The 20,756-nt window shown below is 43.7% G+C and overlaps 2 protein-coding genes across 2 annotated transcripts; one reads left to right on the top strand and one right to left on the bottom strand.

Moving 5' to 3' along the window:
* Positions 1-347: 347 nt before the first annotated feature.
* On the top strand, positions 348-15,448 carry LOC118751529 (the record flags this gene model as incomplete). Its single annotated transcript, XM_036486360.1, is given in 6 exon segments — positions 348-2,516; positions 5,496-5,756; positions 5,824-7,570; positions 10,076-10,290; positions 13,094-14,428; positions 14,430-15,448. Coding segments are annotated over 6 exon segments (6,723 nt in total), but the record flags the coding sequence as incomplete, so codon positions are not given.
* Positions 15,449-17,243: 1,795 nt separating this feature from the next.
* LOC118751530 (mucin-5AC-like) lies at positions 17,244-20,756 on the bottom strand (the record flags this gene model as incomplete). Its single annotated transcript, XM_036486361.1, is given in 1 exon segment — positions 17,244-20,756. A coding segment is annotated over 1 exon segment (2,700 nt), but the record flags the coding sequence as incomplete, so codon positions are not given.

Consider the following 20,756-nt stretch of genomic DNA (forward strand, 5'->3'; position numbering starts at 1 on the left):
TTTTATTTTATTTTATTTTATTTTATTTTATTTATTTTATTTTTTTTATTTTTTTTTATTTTATTTTATTTTATTTCCGGCGCTTTCTTGACATTTCTTTTCTATTATTTCCATTACTTTACTTTCATTATTATTTCTTTAATTTTTTTTTCCTTTCCTTACGTATCCTATTTTGTCCTATCCCCTCTTTTTCTGTCCTCTGCTCCCTTTTCGATAGTATCTTTCCCTCTCCTTTCCATTATTTATGTTTCATTCAGCCCAGTTTACTCTTATTTCCTTAAGTTTAAGCTTATCTTTCTTTACTGCTTTTTTATTCTCAAGAAACTTTCGCCTTTCTCATTTTCCAGGGCGTCATAGTCCAACCCTCCTGGACGTCGGAGCAAGGGCAGAAGCCAGATCCCAAAATTAAAGCCAAAGTCGAAGTAACCCAGCAGCGTATCGACGAGGTGAAGGCGCTTCGTGAGGAAATCAGCAAAGGCAGCGCTCAGGAAACGGAAAACGAACGCCAGGTGCAGCAACTCACAAAAGAGCTCAATGCACAACAGGCTGGTCGCGAAGCGCTCGGAAAAGTGGTTGGTTCAGCACATGATAGCAGCGACGATGATCTGGTCGGTGCCGGCGAGCAAACTTCGCCAAATGAGATGCCCAACTTGGTGGAAGCCAACTCGCAGGTTGTTCACGAATTCGATATGCGTAAACTGCGTCGGCTGGAGTTCTCGAAACGTCGCAACCGTGAAGCTTTGATACTCAAATCCGTCGAGGAGGATTTCACCTTCAATCTGGGCGATGACGTGCAACAATGGGCGCATATACAGCACAACGGCACGGAGTATTTTGTGGGACGTCGTGAACGAGATCTGTTGATTGTGCATAAAGAGAGCGCTACATATAAGACAGGCATAATTGTCGATGTGGGTCAGCACATATCCTACTTAACCACGTACTCCTTCTGGAATGACGCGCAATCACAAACGGAAGGTGTTATTTTAGTGGCTGAGCAGGATCGTGTGCTATGGTATCGGGTTAATAATGTGACGCGCAGAGTGGAATTGTACTGGCAATGGGTTGTGGGTAACACTATCACTGGACTCACTTACTTCACAGTAGAGAGCAAAGACTACGTGGTTGTGTCTACAAATCAATCCTCACATACCGGCTTTTACACGCTGAATATTTATCAATTCGACCTAGGCTCACGCGAATTTTGGATTGCACAGCGCATGCAATTAGAGTTTCCTTGCCCCGAGACCACCTTACTCGATACGGGTCGTGATCTGATACTCGCCGTGCCACAGAACCAAACAGCTGCCATCTATACATTCAATCCGCGCGCCGACACCACAGACTACTTGCGTTTCAAACTCAAGCAGCAAATCGCATCCGATGATATTGAGTCTATCGCCAGCTTCAAAATGGGTGGACGTAGCTATATCGCAATTGGCGGTCAGCAGCCACAAATTTTACTCTATCAGCAGGGTGAGCTTTTGCCCAAAACAATATTGGCGCATAATTTTGGCGTTGTGCAGCTCTTCTTTCCAGTGCCGGTGCGCACCTACCGTGACGATCTGATACTGCTCGTACAACATCGTGTCGACTTCAGCACGCACAGCCTCACGGTGCTCGAGACCTTGATATGGGATGGCGAGGCGTTTGAGGCCAGCATACCGGTACCATGCAAGCTTGGGAAGCACACAGTCTTTGGCGTGAGCTGTATGTTGGATATACAACGCGATGCCGGTCTAAAAGGCGCAGCCTACTTTCGACGCGGCGATGAAGTGTCGTTAATTGTACCGCGCCACAATGCTGAGTCTGGGCTATTTAAGCTGCACACTGAACTGCTAGCGAAGAATTCAGAATACCTTGACCTGCAGGAGATCTTCGCTTTCCTAAAGGATTGGGTGAAGGAACAGGATGACTTGGTGGCGCAAGCACAAACGTTTCTTCAAGGACCTGCTGGCGACACGCCAATGACACAACCGGATCTTACGCAGCTCGAAGAACTAGAAACACCAGAACTTCTTTTGGATGATGGTGAGGTGGGTGAAATCTATGTTAACGACTACCGCTGGACGGACGAAGATACTTTACTTCATCTGGATCATGTAATAACAGCTATTGAACAGCTGGCATCGGATTTAAACATTGCCAGGCATAGACGCGACACTGCTTTTGATGAGTTCAATTTCGAACACTTGGAATTTGATAGTCTGGAAGTGGATGAAATGATTGTGCAGCAAGTCAACGGTGAAGATTTTTATGTGAAGGATGGGATGCTAGAGTTCAATGGGCTTTTGAATGTACAAGACATGCAAGTTTTGGAACATTTGGGTGCAGCCGAGGAGCGGGAAGCAGATGACGAGAATGAAGATGAGAGCAGCATAGAGGAAAGTGACACACTAGTGTTCGATGGCGACTTGGAATTTGAGTCCATTAATGGCATAAGCTGGCAGGAAATAAAGGAGAATATGGTGTTTACAGATGTGCCGTTGGGCTTTACTCAGCTCGAAGTGGATGGGGTAAGTTTGAGACTAAAACTCAGATATCTAAAAAAAAAATTTCATCACTTTCAAAAGTGTTTAGTAGAATTTTTTCCAAGTTTCCCAGAAATTGAGACACCTCCTCATATAACTAGTACTTCGGTTTTGTGACATATTTATTTCTATATAATCTGATTTTGGTTCCCACTCAATAGATCTGCCTTACCCTTTTCGCGGCCTTTTTGAACCTCTTAAGATTCTTGCGGCATTTCTGAGTCTTGAGATTTTCATGTCATCTGTCAATATTTCTTTCTTCCCTATCTTCCGCTATTATACCGACAACTTTTATTTAGGTGCCAGTCAGAAAGACATAGCGACTATCCAATCTTTCACTTATCCTTTCTCTTATACCTTTAATCTTTAACTAGGTGTCTGCAGAATGTGAGCTTTAAGCCACTTTAAGTTTGTGCAGGTCGATCCAGTATCGGATAAGCCAGTTCATTGAAAGACTAAAAATATTCTACTCATATGTATATGTAGGCTTAGAAAGCTACAAAACTATTAAATAAATCCGGTATAAGGTTACTCATTGGTTACACTTCGTAATCGTCCGTCTTCCCATATATGTACAGCCAGTTAGTCTGTGAACAGAAACAGAATGCCGTCTTCGTTTCGAGGATACTGAAAGTTAGGGGAATGTCCTGTGGAATTGATCGGCCTTGACTAGACAAAGACTACAACACTTTAACTTTAACTGCTGACGAGTTAAATCAGTTAAAATTATAAATTGGGCTATCAAGATCCTTTTGAGGTTAGGACTCATTACAGGAATTCTTTAAGATTGCGATGTTCTTTGTTTTGCTTCACTAGAGATCTGTTTTCCTTTCTTAATACTTTGTCAGACCTAACCACCAAACAAATTTTCACAAATTGGCTTAATGAAAATGAATGCAAGTGATTTGGCTTTGATGAGCCCAGGTTTTTCTCTCATTCTATGCATAGAACACCGCTTTATTGAGGAGAATTGAAAGCTTTTTGAATCATCCAAAAACTTGTTTACCTGCCCTTCCGCATGTCTGATTCCAATACATTTGTCCTCCACTTTTCACGCTTTTTTCTAATGTGTGGTCATATTTCAAAGAAGATCCAGCGCTATACTACACAACTTATTTTGTTTCTGCTGCCTGTGTATCAAACGTATCTGGTCTTGGCGGCCGGAGACCCAGAGGAGATGAGGAGATGGATAGGTAGTTTTATTTTAGTAAAAGTATTCAGCTAATGAGGACTTTATTGCAATGAAAAGGAAGGCCTTTGACCATGACTTAAGACGACGACTACATGGGTACAAAGATGCCAGCTCCAAGATCTTTGTATGGAAAACGCCGTCTGCTCATCAAATTAAAAGATCCATCGGGATGTATCTACACAATTTAAGGGTCGCCTGCTTTCCTGTCGCTATACCCTTGCTGTCATTTTGTGATAATTGAGCTTTGATCGTTTCCAAGTACTGGGATTGTACTAATTTTCCGTTTGCAGAACTTGTTTGGATACATGTTTTCCGTTCCTGTGAAGTAGTGTGAATTCAAGGACCTCTTCAACAGCTCTCAAGTTCCAGTTAGATGATGTAACTTAGTGCACCGTAATTGGATCTATGTAGCGTTTTATAGCACTAAAGCTTTGGCTCCCTTGGCTACGGCTGGACCGACCTAGGTATTCTACATTTGGCAAAATGCGAACTTCAGAACCATCTACTGTAACGGGGTTTATTCCCAATAGGGGTTTCTACTCGTGAACAGGTGTTTGGAAATTTTTTTTTTTGGGTTTTCTTACGTCCATCATCAGCTTCTAAGGTTTTGCTATTATCGATGGTCGGGGAATAATGTACGAGTGCCTTTCATTTCAGGGCATTCACTTTTCCTTTTCTAACTTATTCTGGGAAGTAGTCTTCGATATAATGCCATTGCGTTTCCCCCTACCACCCTCAATCAGATATCACTTCATCGGGGTTCAACTGACCGCAGCACAAGCACAGATGCTTTTCCTATCTCATTTGCGATCCTATCTCTATCGTAACCTCGCATGAAACCAAGTCAGCTGTCAAAAAACTCTTCTTGTCTATCCTGGCCAGTGTAGATAATCAATCCACAACTACCTAACTGGAAATAATTAGTTTCGCAAGTGAACTCAATAAAAATATTTAGTCTTAGTCGCATATAGAAAAGGAGAGCTTGTTTTTCTGAATGGAAGTAGAGCAACTACTTTCCAAAATTGATTCCTTTAACCCATTTCCTTGTCTTAAAACTAATTCACAGCTTGACTCCAACCATTAGCTCTGAAAGCGTAATAAGATCTGAGCAATGGGTGCCGACCTTTCGAGAGAATAGTTTCGTTAGATGGTCACCTCTTCAAAAGTTCAGGAGATCACTGGGCGAACACGAAATCTTATCTTAGTGACCAGGAGAAAAAATGTCTTTTCGGAAATTCAATCAATCTCTACATCGACTTCGAAAATGAGATGGCCAGCCTTCATCGAAGAGTTTTCCCAAAAATGTGTGGGAAGTTCGTCAAAAGACAATGACTTCGTTTAGGAGATGTTGAAAAGGTTGCGTCTCTGACTCACCACCCCTTCTGCTAAATAGTACAGAAATTGTGCTTATATTAAAGAAAAAAAATAAACCTAAGGGGACACAATTCTGTAACCGGTTTGTCTCCAAACCAAATGTGACAAGGGCTGACTGAAACTCTTTTCAAAATACATCATCTTCTCCTACTTTGGAAGGAATCAAACTACTCCGAGAAATATAGTAAACTAATTAACTTCAATTTGGTACCGATAGCCCAAAACGATTTGAATGCTTCTACTCGCTTATAAAGTTGTTGTCTCTGACCTTTTCCTGGGGCACTTGTACTATTCCGCAACCTTCTACAATCATTTTCCGATCTTCCAAAGTTCTACTCCAGCACTCGGTTTTGGTCTTTTAATATTTATGTCTAATGGAACCACATATGTACTTTCAGGAAGTTGTAATCGAGAACAAAATCTCGTTGAATGCATTGAACTCACTCGACTTTCCTGATGATTTCCTCTGGTCTGATGGTCCTACAGTTAGCGTTGTGCGCGGCGAAAAAACTTTCACCGACACGCTGAGTGTAAAGGCGCTCGACACTGAAGGTTTGCTGAACGCCGTGAACGCATCGGACGCCATTACGTTGAGCGGCGCACAAGAATGGCTTGGACATCCAACTTTCGCCAACCTCAAAATTACGGAGATCTTTCAGGTATGGTATCACTACCTCTTTTTATCAACTCACAGTTTTAATGTTAAATTTTCGCTTTCTTTAATAGCTCAATGGCACCACACGTGGACGTGACATCGGCAATCTACCAAACAACCCTACGTTGAAGGACTCAAATCAGATTGAGGCTATTTGCAACTTTAAGCAGCTGCAGGTGCATGGTCCCATACACATAAAGGGGCTGTATGACGGGCAACCGCTTGAACCTCTCTTGCGTGATATCGTGCAACGACCCGCACATCCTGAGGCCACTATCACCGTGCGTGCTAAAAAGCGCTTTAGCGACGTGCAAATGCCGTTGGACTTTGAAGTGTTGGATGGCAAGTTGAATAACATACCAGTGGAGAATTTCGTGCCGGCGCATACAAAGCAGACGTTGGATATGACCGCCTTGCAGGCGTATGTTTATTTTTCCAATCTCACGCTTAGTGGTCGCTACGATGGCGTGGATCTGGAGGAGCTTATGCAGAATGCGATCAGAATAGATCAGCCACAGGTAGCTTTGGACACACATCTAAGTTTCGCAAACGCTTTACAGAGCGACGAAGTGGATGTAACGACTAGTCTAAATGGCGCGCCTATAGCGGAGAACTATCAAACCATCGATGAGGATATGAATATACCCGTTGCGTATTTTGAGCTGCTACAAGCTAAGGAGGCTGATATACTGGGAAATATTGAAGGCGACAACGCGAAATGGAATATGCACTCGCAGGCGCAGTCTGATGAGGATAGCGGAAACATGCCAACCGGCAACATTTACATAGAAGAGCTCAAGCTCGCTTACGGCCTAGACGTAGATGAAATTCATGGCATTAACGCTTCGCTGGTTTGGAGTTTTCTCGATGAGATCGATGACTTGCCCCAAATGGTTTTGGATGGTAAAATCGTAGTGGATCACGTCATAGTTACCGGCGATGTTCACGTACACAAGCTCAATCAGCAACGCTTCGATGAGGATTTGCAACTCACCATTGTGTGGTTGAATCGCCCCAATTACCTAAGCACACGCCTCACATTCAGCGATCCACTCGTGGTACATGGAAAACTCCAAATAAACGGCGCATATAATGGCATGAACCTGCAAGCGATCATTGATGATATGATTTTCCGCGAACCCACCAACGGCACAGTACAAGTGTTCGCCCCAAAGAGCTTCACGCAGCGTGTGCAAGTCGTGCGCGACACACACTTGGAGGCTCTCAACGGCATACCCTTCTCAGACATCGCCACCAAGAAAACCATTTGTAACTTCCGCGGCACTCTGCAGCTGCACGGCAATCTAATCGTAAATGAGCTTGAACTCGCTGGCGCGCTTAACGGACAACCAATGTCTGCATTTAGCAGAGCGATACGCTTTGATCATGACATGCGAAATTTCATAATGCAAGGCGTTGTAAACTTCAGCACGCAACAGTTACACTTGCAAGACCTAACTGTGCGCGGCCAACTTAATGAGATGCCGAATTTGGCACACTTCTTCGACGAACTGGTCTACAAGGATAAAGTTTGTATGCTGAAAGGTTCGAATACTTTCACTGGTCGCGTGAGTATAGAGAAAGGCGCATATATACGCAACTTGAATGGCTATAACCTTTTGACGCTATTTGATAATATCGTCTATGTGAACGAACCGCAACCGGTGCTGATAAGGGCACCTCTGACATTCAAGGGTTCAGTGCGCGCGCAAAATTGGTTCGTACAGGATACACTTGAGGCAACTCATTTAAATGGGTTTGCATTGAAGGAGTGGTTCACGGACACTTTGCGGCTGGATAAACCGCAGGAAATAGAACGTGAGTAGGAAATGAGTATCATAAGATAGCAGACTTAAATGTTAAGGACTCTTTTTCAACAAAGTATCTGAGGAGAAGCTCGGCCAAACACTAACATATGTGTAAGCGCCAATCTATTATTATTATTATCTGATATTTGTTGTTGAATTCCAACTTGTAGAGAAATGAACCAAAAGTATTAGAATAGAAGCGAGAGAGAGAGAGAGAAAGAAAGTAAGGAAGATGCCTTGACAAATAAGCATTTGCCACTCGTGCCATTTTTCGATCAAAATATTTTACCGCACGGCTCCAGCAGCTGTGGAACTGTTTACTCAGAGTATCGCTTACTTATTTCAGGTAGAAACATTTAATAGTTCTAGAGTAATAAAAAAGTGTCTTAATTTTAATCTCTCGAAATTGTAGGGCATTTGAGGAGAAAAGGCAAGAAGACTCCGTCGAGGAGTACTTGGAAGCCATATTTTAAAGCAATAGAAGTACTAAAGAAAATATGCGAGTATTATGATTAACGTCTGATAGGATAGACACAGATTTCATCTTCCTCTCCACCTCTAACTACTTTCCACTAATTCGCCGAAATGGGGGAGTTCTGAGAATGAGCAAGAATATCCCCCCCGAGGTAAGAGAATGTCGGGCAATTGCTCATAAGGTGTAAGCACTGTCTTCATTATCCAGACAAGAGGGACAGACGCAGGCAACGGATAGAGAAAATCGGTTAAAATGCCAATAAATAATTTACAGTCCCTCTAGCTCAGAGAGCAGATACTTGCTGTAGATTTCATTAGAAGGATATTAGATTAAAGGGTTGGCAACCGGGAGTGCCTAAGGACACAATATGAATGAAGTTGAAAGGAAACTTTAATGCAGCTTGGCCATCACTGCACTATCTCTCCTGACAAAGCCTCAAAGGGTGAAAATGTGCTTTTTTTCCTTACAAGGGTGTGGCGAACACAAAATTTTCTCACCGGATTGCCTTTATTTTAGAATCGAATACAAAAAGAGAAAGGGGCAATCAAAAAGCGACATTTTTTGCTAGAAACAAAATCATCATAAGAAAGAATTACCTCACTTATCTACATACATACAAGCTCTTGAGTTTGGTTTAAAAACTTTCAAAAAAGGTTTTCAGTTTTTCTGCATATTGGGGTGAATTATTTTTAAGGTTTGAAAATATAATAAAAAACCTTCTTTTCAGGTAAAATTAATTTTATTCCTAAACCTTTGTAGCTCATAATTTATTTGAAGAGTCAACACGACAGCTTTATCTTCGGTATTCATATTACGTTCAGATGGGAGTAACTCAAAACACTCGGTTCTCCAGGAAGCTTCACCTTCCTGAAACAATTTGTTCTACTTGCTGAAGAGTTAATGCGGACTATACAATCCGACCTGGGCTAAAATTTGAAAATGAAAGTACTTTCGTAGCTCATAATTTAATTGAAGAACCGACATGACAGCTCTACACTTCGGTATTCATATTGCGTTCAATTAAGAGTAATCCAAAAAACTCTCTTCCCAAGAAGGTTTTTTTATTGTAGAAGTTAAAATACAGACCATATTCTATTTGTTGGACTGCTTTCGTGCCCCTATAATCTGCTTGAAGTCTACGGACTTCACAAATAAAGTATAAAAGAGCTTCAGGGTTCTTAAACTCTCCTGTTGAGGCATGAGAAATTCAAATAAGTGCTGTGGTCGCATTTCCCTCGCTACAGGAATGAGAAATTCGCCTCAGTCGTTAATAAGGACTCTAGAGTAAGCAAGTGTGGCCAGATAATTTGGCTAAGGCCAGCGCTCATCCTCTGGGAACTCGCAGGGGAGGTGCAGAAGAGTACTACGCTCATTTCAAACTCTAGCACACCGATGCTCAGCTAGTAAATATTTCTAGCCTTCAAATGGGCTTGAAGGCCTCTTCGCGAATAGCAGTATTTTAGGATGAAATTTCTTTACCATTTTCAAATTATTATTTTTGGTTACAAACTCGATTAGGTTTTATGCGATCATCTGTTCATTTTTCGTGCTCGAGAATAATGTCAAAAAGCCTTAAAGCATCGCAGGATAAATTTGACTAGAGCAGGCAGAGCTGGCTGGCTTAAATTAAACTCACTGAATGAAATGCAAACTTCTTTTTACGAAACCTAAACCAAGGCAAATTCATTCCCATCTATGGTAGATTTTTCCTATTCTTTTAGGAGTTCCAGCTGGGATCAGAAATTATTGTTAGAGTCTGAGCTTAAACTTGCGCTAAATTTTGCTAGGTAGAATTTTCAGCTAGTTTTATTCTAGGAGCTCACAACTATTTATGTAGCACTTTATCTTAAAATAACTATTTTTAGTCTGCAAAAAATTGCTTCAAGGTTATCAAGTTCTTGATCCTTAGCATGAGTATGATTCTTCATAGACCCATTACCATATATTATGAATCGAATTAGATGCAGCCATTCACAATTAGTTCCTAACTAGTAAGAGCTTATGCCACTCTACCAACTCTTTTCATTTCTCCCTTTGCAGAGTATCTCATATTTGCGCCATGCAGCTTAAATGGCAATAGTTTCTACGCAAGCTATCTGAACGACATTGATCTTTCGCAAGTCATTACTTTGCATACGGCACAAAATCTTACCGGCAACATTACATTCTCCGAGTTACATTTGGATGGGCAAATTCATGTGCAAGGTGCGGTAAATGGTGTCGATTTGGAAAAGGAGTATGCGAATACTTTAATGGTGAGTAAACTATAGAATATTGGTTTAAAACTTAAATTCAGATACATAAGTGCAGTAAAATGCCGAGACACTAGGCTTGGGTTTTGTAGTAAGCTCGGAAATTTATCTCGAGGTTTAAACTAGTACATATCTAAATTTCTGGTTTAAATTGCTAGACGCTAGTTGTATCCAAAGGCATCTTACGTAGGTAGAGTTACGCGTTTTCCTCTATGATAACAGAACATCGGTCTTTGTATTTTGAATCTTGGAAATCTAAAATAGCAAAGTCAGCTTTTATCTCGTCAGTTACTCAACGTTTCGACAAAAGTGGAGACGGGTTGTCTTCGCTGGGGGCTATAACTAATTTTTTATCACAGGCACGCTCGTCCCAAAAGGATGGCCGCTAAGATTATCGCCTATTTCGTTTCATCCTTTACACCCACATTGAAACGATAAAGTATTTTCATATATCCCCTACATATATTCCGGAGGGTTATGGTAAATCGACACATTGGAATTCATGCATAGAAAGAGAGCTTAAACTCAGACTCAATTTTTGCACTGATCATTTGGCCCTGTAACCGCCTAAGCGGTGTTGGCCGAGTTCAACAAATCACGCCAGTCGTTTCTCTCCTGGGTCAACTGACGCCAATTGGAAATGCCAAGCGAATCCAAGTCCTTCTCCCCTTGGTCTTTCCAACGCAGTGGAGGCCTCCCTCTTCCCCTTCTACTACCAGCGGGTTCCGAGTTGAATACTTTCAGAGCTGGAGCGTCGGAGTCCATTCCAGCGACATGGCCAAGCTAGCGGAGCCGCTGTATTTTAATTCGCTGCACTACGCTGCATCGTTCCATCGCCTACGGTACTCGAATGCTGTCAATGTCAATGCTTCGGCAGCATATAGTGCCAACACGGGCATGATAAGTGACTTATGGAGTGTGGTTTTCGTATGTGTAGAGAGGACTTGACTTCTAAATTGACTACTCAGGCCAAAGTAGCAAGAGTGGTTCTGCGTTGGATTTCCATGCTGACATTATTATCGATGTCAATGCTGGTTCCCAAGTAAACAAAATTCTCTACTTTCTCGAAATTATAACTGTGAACAGTGACGTGGGTGCTAAGACGCGAATGCGCTGACTGTTGGTTTGATAACAGGAGATACTTCGTCTTGTCCTCGTTGACCGCCAGACCCATTCGCTTAGGTTCCTAATCCAACGGGGATGCCAAAGCGGCATATAGGCAGCTCCCTCTAGTGCTATCGAAAGCGGCTTTGAAGTCGACAAATAGGTGGTGAGTTTCTATCCTCTTCCCGCGTGTATTTTCCAAGATTTGGCGTATTTTGAATACCCGGCTCTTCCGGTCTAAAGCCACACTGATAAGGCCCAATCAGTTCTTTGACGGTGGGCTTCAGTCTGTCACACAATACGCTCGATAAGACCTTGAACCTATGCTTCGAAGGCTGCTCCCGCGGTAGTTGGCGCGAATGGCGGGGTCGCCTTTCTTGTGGATTGGGCAGATTACACTTAATTTCCAGTCGCCGGGCAAGCGTTTATCTGACCACATTTTGCATAAGAGTTGATGCATGCACCTTATCAACTCCACTGTCAGGTCCAGCAGCTTTATTGTTTTTCAAGCGCGCTATAGCTATTTGATGAGTGAGCTTAAGCCCAAGATATCGAGTCGGTGCTTAAACTTACTCACTCAAAAGTTCTTTTGATTTCCGTAAATTAACCTCCGACCCCTCAGCAGTACTGGAAATTCACTTTACGCCCGCCTATTCTTTGGAGAAAAAGTGTGATACACAGCAGCAGTCGCCAAACCCGATTCAGAGAGCCAGAGACTTTGGACAGTATCTGTGTCGTAAAGTTTTCCGCAGGAGTGGTAGGTATTTGCGCATTTGGAACTAAGGCGATGGAGGGGGCTGTCAGGCCGTTTTTATCGGGGCGACTTGATGAGCTAGAGCTCACCTTGTCTCTTGCAGTTTTATAGAGCGATAGTGGCAACCAAGCATGATTTTATCGTGTTATTCAACACAGGCGATCTCCTCAGCGCACTCTTTCACTGCCAATTTCTGCTTTATGTTGTACAGGCATAAGATAATAGCTACTACCGACAGGCCAATTGCCTTGTGAGTAGCTAGTAAAGTTTCGTTGTCACACACCAAGAGCTGCGGGCTATTGCCTTGAGGACATTGGTTATCGCACCAAGCGAAATTCGCAGAAAAGTTGTGTGTATAGTTTTATGGTGCTGAAAATTATACTTCTTGAGAGCTTTAGAAAATCCTTAGACATTGTAGTGTTTATAGGAGCACTGCTGAGTTTTAGGTGGACACAATATCAATATCTATCCTTGGACTGGATTGGCCTAATCTGAATCCCAGGCTACTCAGATTGCCCTCTCGGTTTTTATTCTGTTTTCCAAGATTATTTTCTTAATTGATGTAGTATTCTATCCTAGTAGGACTCTTCTCCTTTTGCTGATCCTCTTGACAACGTTTAATTATTTCCGGCTGGATTAACTTCGGCAGTTATTGAAGCCGCTTTGAGCCGGGAACTTCTATGCAACAAAATCGCAGAGGTATTTGCTAGGGATTCAAAGAAGATGAGTGGGTTTCAAATGAATACGATTGGATGAGTCTAAGCCGACGATACGATATTAGTGACCGATCTTCAGCCGGTAAAGGAAAGTCGATGCAGTTGGAAGGCTGTTCTCTACTGTCTGAGAATATCAAATAGCAATGTTAGCCATGAAACATTCCAGTATTTTTTACTTCTCCCCACTATCCTGTCGTTTACTTACCTCTTATTTTTCCATACTTACTTTCAGACTCATGGAAATCAACACGTCATTACGCCGCTAACACTGCATTCCGCATTAGTGCGTGGAAATCTAAGAACCAACGCCCCTGTAAACAATGATAAAGATTTGCGTGAAGTTGCAATGCTTAACGGCGACCAGCATTTTGAGTCGCCGCTCTATTTTGAGGATGTGAATGCAACGGAAGTAAAAACCAAATACCGCATGTCAGGCATAAACATGGACGAATGGTTCAGGACCGCGCTGCGAACGGCCGGCAAATCGCAGCAGTTCATTACCGGCAATTGGAGTGCGCGCACATTAAATGTCAACTCTGGGCCCACATTACCAAGCTACTTGGCCAGCGGGCGGCCGCGACCAATGCCCTTTGGTGCGCTGATACGTAGCGTGCGCGAAGGTAAGCAATACGAGGATTTGTGTGAGCAGTTGAGGAGGCTGGTGAAGAAGCAGCAGCGACGCGGTTACCAGTTGAAATACTTGGAGCGGGCATTTGAGTTGGACTTGAAAAGGGAGGTTGAAGCAGATGCTGATCGCATTGAGAAAATACAGGCAGTATTCGCTATGGAAAACGAAGGTGTCAATTACCTCCTAATTAATATGGTTAATCAAACACGTGTGTTAAAGTGGAACCCACTTAGTGGGATGTACGACGAGGTAGTCATCTTTCAGTCTGGCACCATCAATCAAGTAATCGCGATGGAAGCAGCGGGGATGTCAGTGTCAAACACTATACACTTTGTAACTAACAAGGCAGGCGTAGAAGGTTCACTTAAGTACTGGCGTCTGGAGCGCAATAACCTTACATTGCTGAAGTCATTTGAGAAACCGGCCACTGAGCTGATGTTATCGGCACACATGCCCGACAAATTATACGCTTTAAACACAGATACCGTCTACGGCTATGATTTGAGTAAACTCAGCCACACCAATACCTGGTTTCTGCCTGACTGGCTGGACAACACGAGCTATCGCTTTGTACCCCACCACTCGCAGGCGCTTATGGTTACCAACGGCGAGGTAATACTGCTCTTCAACGATGACGAGTTTAGCGCGCGTGACAAGCGGACCTCAGCGCCGAATTACAGTCTACCCCTTTCCTACCAACGTGTAATTCGCCCACAAGCTTACAACCTTACCGAAGTTGTGCTAAAGCCGAATGCTTCGCTAACGCATCAATTCCAACTCGCTGACTTCCGCGTTGTTATCGGACACATTCTTGACGACTTGAATTACCGCCTGCGACTTGAGGTGAATATTACACAACTCAGCATACCGGAGACGGATTTGCACGACGAGCACTTGATGCAGGACTTTATAGCAATAATGGAGGAGCTTAGGCGCCAAAAAAATCTACCCAAACACGACCTTCGAAAGCATTGAATGGGACATGCTGCAGCTGCCCGAAAATCCGGCGCAGGTATTGGCAGGGCGCACTGTGCAGATCTTGTGGCCTAGCATTGTGGACATGGAGGAAATACAGGGTTACCTACAGGGTGCTGATGCAGCAGATGTGGCCAGCATTATGACCATCATGGATCATTTGGGCACAACAGTGCGTGATGTGCTCATACTGGCCAATAGCATAGAGGATGGCACACAGCTCTTTGAAGGCGACGATGCGGCTGCGCATGCGTGGGAGTTGAGCGCTGTCATTGAGTGCATACGCAGTTTGCAGCACTATCTGGAAAACACGGTGCGCGTGCTAAAGGCCGAAGCGCTCAAAGAGACGCAAGCGCCAACAACTCGTGAGGAGGACTTAGAAATGTCGGCAAGCGTGCTCGATGCGACAGATAAAGTACCAACCGTAGAAACCCCCATTGAGTTCACACGCGAAAACAACACTTGGCTAAAGTTTGCCAACAGAAATTTACCTGCTCCTGGCGCCGGTGAAATTCTGCCCATCTTAGTGCGTGCGCATTCAAGCGAACCGCTTGAACTGCTGGCAGTCACCGTAGAGGTACCGCAATTGGTGGGCATGCAACAAGCTGAAGTCGTTTTGTATTTGGATGTCCTCTCCGGCACGCGCTTTCAAAGTATAAGCGCGCGCAAGCCGCATTCGTTAATCACCCTGCAAATAGCCACTGAAACGTTGCTTGCCTTTGTCGAGGATTGTTGCACCATACGCGTGTTTGTCTATCGCGGCGTGCAGGGCTTCGTGGAGTTTGTGAGCTTCAAGAGCGAAGCGGATGTTTTGAAAATATTCGCCGTTATGCTACACGACAGTGATGGTTTGGAGCAGCGGCCGCACTTGGGTGTCGCTCATGCTGTAGGTCTAGTCTTCTACCGGTTTGTTGGCGCGGGCTCAACGCTGCGCATGCCCGCAAACCTACTGTGCAATTAGGCCGAATAATTTAATAAATTAAATGAATGTAAAGATTCATAATCAAGCTAAGCTTGTAAATAAAAGTTGTATGATAAATTTATTTGTTAAAAATCTGCTATTTTATTTACTTATCGTTCACTTAAATATTAAGACTCATAAAAATTTGACTCATCTTAAATGCTAATAACGCTTAAAACTTCTTCTTAGTAGTGTGTGGTGTAAGTATTAAAGCTCGAAGCAATATTTGAATTGGTTGTCTTACGAAAGCTGGAAAAAATAAATAATGAAAGTAACCTAAATATCCAGTAGTCCCTTATTGATAAAGCTAGCAGAGGTTGCGTATATAAAGTTTAGAGGCGAAATAGATAGTAGTAGAAAGGAGTTAAATTATATTAAAGTAATAAAACATACCGCCAGAGTTTTAAAATACCTCAAAAGAGCTCAATCATTGACTTATCGATGTGTCGATTAGCAGGCATGCTTTTATCTTTGAAAGCTTGAAGGTGAGAATATAACTTAGCACGCTTTATAAAACCCCAACTTGGCTTGAGATAATCCAGCCTCTCTTGGAACCGAGAAAAAGTTCCAATAGGTGGCAAACCGCTTGCTCCTAATGTTCCAACGAAGTAGATGAGATATTAATCAGACTAAAAACTGGTCGTACAGTTCTCACCATTATCAAGTTAGAGGATGGGAGAAGGTGGCGAACTCCAAATCAAGTTCCATAGCTAATCAGAAATCGTTATGAATGAGGGATATATTGAATTGAAGTCTGAGGAATGGATGATTGGCACGACCTTCAAATCGTAGACTGCTGCGAGAGCCAAGTTTATCTTAAAGGCCTCAGAATAAAAATAAATAAATAAATAAACAAAAAAATCATTTGATATAAAGTTTTGTTAAGCTGGTTGTTACAAGCGCGGCAAAATTTCGTTCGATCGTTCTATCCTCGATAGTTTATTAGAAAAAAATCATACGTACGTCCTTCGTATGGGTCACTAAATGATATTGAATATCCCAAAGCTAATCACAAATCGGTCAGAGCCAGCCAGTGTACGGTTTAGATAATCGCCCAAAGCGTGGAACCCGTTTCAATTTGTATTGAGCTCTAAGGTAATAAATGTAAAAGTATTCTCTGGTTGCCAAGAATGTACCTTTCCAGGCAGTTTATGTCAGTTCCTTAGATAATCTTTCTTGGGTGTGTGTTGGGAAAGAGCTCTTCATAGCCAGTCTCAAAACTCCGTGGCAGATAGCAGGTATGTATGTTGTCGAATCTTTCAAGAATTTTGGAATGCCCAAACTCTACTTCAGTTAACCCACAATGGTTTTTAGACTGAAAACCACTTAATATGCCATTTGGTCTTAAGCAAATTGGAATGCAAGGTATTAGCAACTGACGAACTCCGAGCCTTTCAGAGAAGAATTTTAGAGAAAAAGTGGCATTGGATTAGTCATGGCGTGCATTGACTAACTAATTGGCGCCATGGATACCTGAGAGTAGGCTTTCGGCCGGTATTTGTTTCCGCTCTATGCTCCAGATAGGTACGTTAACCGATTAGTTTCATGCCTAACAGACGTAGCTTTTTTCTAGCCAGTTCTGCTTCCTATAGACTACACAAAATATTAAGGGCTTGACTATAGTAGCCTAGAGCCAAGAAATTACCTTTCCTAGGAGGCATCATTCCATACACAAAACTTCCCCATAGAGGTATGAGAACTGAAATCCAATTATAACTTGGCTCACAAGAACAAATCCCTGAATCGAATGGCATTGCGGTCCCAATTTCCTAGAGAAATTAACAAGAATGTACGAAGAAACTAAGTTCTATCGGGACATGGAATAATTCTGAACGAGCTGGCTCACAAACTAACAAATTATGGATCTGTGGATAGTCTGGTGACAATGGTACCCCGTTCGCTTACAGTAAGGAATATAGCCGACATATTGCTACCGGAGGCATCACCGGAAATTAAGAGTGATTTTTTTATTTTGTAGACTAAGCCTAGGAATATCGAAATATTCGTTTAGTGGCCTATGTGTATTGGAACCGGCTAGTGACCATTTGGCCTACTTCAAGCTTTATATTTATCCTCGGCAAAAGTATAGGTTTGGTTAGCAACGATATACCTTAACCAAGGGATACAAACTCGGAGAGCTACCTTACGACCTCTTTGGTCTGGTCGATATGGTAAAGACGAATCAGATTGGGTTTAGGTTTGATGGCAGCCTGGAAAATGGCAAACTTAGATATTTTCTCCACTGAATTTTTCTAAGAGCAGAGTTACTAATCTGTCAGTCTAAGAGGCTCCCTCAAGCGGCGTCATTCCACCACCCCAACCAGACGGATCTTGTCACTTTGCAGTGCCGAAACTTTATCCCAGGGCACAGCAACCGGCAGGTCCTCCCTTATAAATTATACTCGTTGCAGAAAAAATTAATAAAGCAACAGCAACTCAAAAAAAAAATATAATTTTCGGTCCCGTCATTCAAGAGTCAGAAGCTTCTCATCTATTGCACTCGACTCCATCCAAATTGTAGTTGATTTTTTTTTGTGAAATCTCTTACAAACAAAACTAATTATAATAAATATTTACAAAAATAATCCACTCTGCATTTGCACTTACACGCTACAGCCCCTTTAACCCACTTTATGGTATTTTCACTGGTAAAAATAGTCGCGGATCGCCTATTTTCGGACTCAAGCGCACTATCACCTGGTCATCGCCATCACCCACTTCGAGGAAGGAATTCCAATCGGCTAAGAAGTAGAAACCATTCTTGCGTTTGGGTGGCTTCGGTTCTTCCTTATTCGTATCGACGCCACCAAAAGAGTCTTCCAGATCGGCCAGCGAGCCATTGCGCGGTTCTTCCGTAGTTGTCGTGCTGCTGCTGCTGCTCACTTCTGTCGCACTGTTGCTGTTCGTTGCAGCGCTTGCCGCAGCTTCCACGTCTACCGGTTCTGGAGCAAGATCAGAATCGCCGTCGGCCGCGCTCTTCTCTGTGCTGGTGTCTGTTGTTGCGCTTCCTGTTGTGCTCTCACCGGTGGCGGCACTCACTGCCATCACTATAAGCGGCGTAACACTTTGGCGCCGACTTTTACTAGTGTCATCTGCGGCTGCTTGCTGCTTCTTCAGCGTTTCCAAATACTTTGCATCCGCTTTACGCAGCAAATCTGAAGATACGCTGAGGTTCAAGCGTTGCAGCTCCTGCAGGTTGCCGATTAAGCGCTGCAGCTCATGCAAATCTTTTGTTATGTCAACGGGTGCATCCTCAACTGGCGGTAGCTGACTGGTATCTCTTTTCAAAGTAGTTACTGGCACATCGCTTTGTGACGTGCCTGCCGGTAAATCTGGTGACGCTAGCTGATAGTTCATTTCGCTAAACTCGCCCATCAAATCGTCCATGCTCCCAGGATCCATGTCGGCATACACATCCTTATCGCTACGCCTTTGGAAGCCTAGTGTCTGCTCAGTGGAAACGCCAATTTTGTTGGCTGCGCGCTTGATAGCCGCTTCTATGATCTTAGTTGCGCTAAAAACGGGAAGGTCGAGCGCACTGGACGTGGTAGGCTTGGGCTCTTTTGGTACCAGCGACTTTGGCGTCGTAAGCGAAAAGAAGGCTTCCTTTTCGCTAGACGCATCTACACTTTCAGCGCTGGTTGCATCGTGATTCGTTGTGGGGAAGGTGGTGCTTGAGCTTATAGCACCCAAATTGCTTATTAGGTCAATATACTCTCCATTGGCTTTGGGACGCTCTGCAGTGACTATATGCACTGGCTTTGCGGTAGTAGACCCCAATTGTTTTTCAGCTCTTTCATTGTTCGCGTGCTTCGTAAGTTTGGTCTCAATCTGCTGGGATAATTCTGTTGGCAAAGTGATGCCTAATTTTTCCAACTCCTGAGCATTGCTCAAGAGCTTTTGCAGCTCTTCGAGATCAGCCTTCTGCTGCCCATTACCGGGCTTTTGCGGTTTGTGTGTCGCAATGAAACGCGGGGGCTCCTTCGTCACAGTTTTTTGTATTATCGGCGGCTGCATATTCTGGTACGAGTTGCGCTCCTCATCCTCGAGTTTCTTAAAGAACTCCTGATACTGTTCAAAGTCTTTGTCGAATGATGAATTCTTTGGGTTCGCTGGTGCCGGCATAGCCAACTCACGTAACTCCTCGCTGGAGGTGGGTTCTGGCACAGCCTCTCCCTTCTTGTCCACATGTGACTTTGTTGGCTGCTGATGTTCCGGCGTGAGTATGTTCTCGAATGGTTTGTACTCATGCGCCTTCTCGGGGTAAATAATCTGCGCTCCATTTGTGTTTTGTACGGCATGTGTATGCGCCGACGCGGAGGTTACCAGATTGGACAAAGTCGAGATATCCTTTGTATAGCTGCTTACAGTTGGCGTAGGCGTGGCTGGTTCTAAGATGCCCTGCACGCCATGGATCTTCACGCGCTCTAGCTCCTGTACTTTACTCAGCAACTTCTGTAGTTGCACAAAGTCGCTGGGATCCACTTCTTGCAAGCTGCTACCGGAGCCAGTGTCATTGGTGATGTCGATTATTTTTTGTGCGAAATTTTGTGTGCGCTTGCCGGAAGAAGGTTTCGCAGCAGTGGCCGAAGTAGAGATTTCAACGCGCCCAAAAGCGCCTTGTTCCGCGCTCGCAACCTGTTGGTAGAGCTCTTGCAGATGCGCGAAATCATTCGAGGGCGCGCGGAGTTCATTGGATTTGGGATTAGGCGCATTTACCTTGCGCGTAGTGAAACCAACGAATGGTATGGGCGTATCCGTTGTGGTCGCGCGTATGCTGTTCTCAAGCTTATCCGAATTCAAACGTTCCAGCTGTTGTACACGATTGATGAGCTCCTGCAACTGATCGTTGTCAGCGTCCGGCTTCTTGGGCTTTTGCGCGCTGAGGCCATTTGTGATGCGCTGAGCCAAATCGATCGAACTGACGGCAGGCGTTGGCGTAGTTGATGTTGTGGTGCTAGTGGATGTCGTTGTAGTTGGCGCGCTTGTGGTGGTAGTGGTAGTAGGTGCAGGTGTAGTTGTGGTAGTAGTTGTTGTGCTGGTGCTAGTGCGCGTACGCTCCAACTCTGCAAAATACTTTTGCAGCTGCTCAAACTCGCGATAGCTAGGCGCTGGCGTGCGCGCCGTTGTTGAAATTGTTATTGTGGTAGTAGGCACAGTTATCGTGCTGCTAGGCAGCGCGCCTGCCTGTTCAAACAAGCGCTGCAAGTCCGCTTCATTCAAACCACCAAATGGCAAGGCGCGCTGTGTGGTCGTTGTTTTTGGCTTCGGTGTTGTAGTAGTAACCACTACTCTCCCAGTTTGTCCGGCACGCGCCTGCTCATATAACCG

Source organism: Rhagoletis pomonella, unplaced genomic scaffold, assembly GCF_013731165.1.
Source record: "Rhagoletis pomonella isolate Grant_MI unplaced genomic scaffold, Rhpom_1.0 Rhpom_scaffold_00766, whole genome shotgun sequence".
Classification (NCBI taxonomy): domain Eukaryota; kingdom Metazoa; phylum Arthropoda; class Insecta; order Diptera; family Tephritidae; genus Rhagoletis; species Rhagoletis pomonella.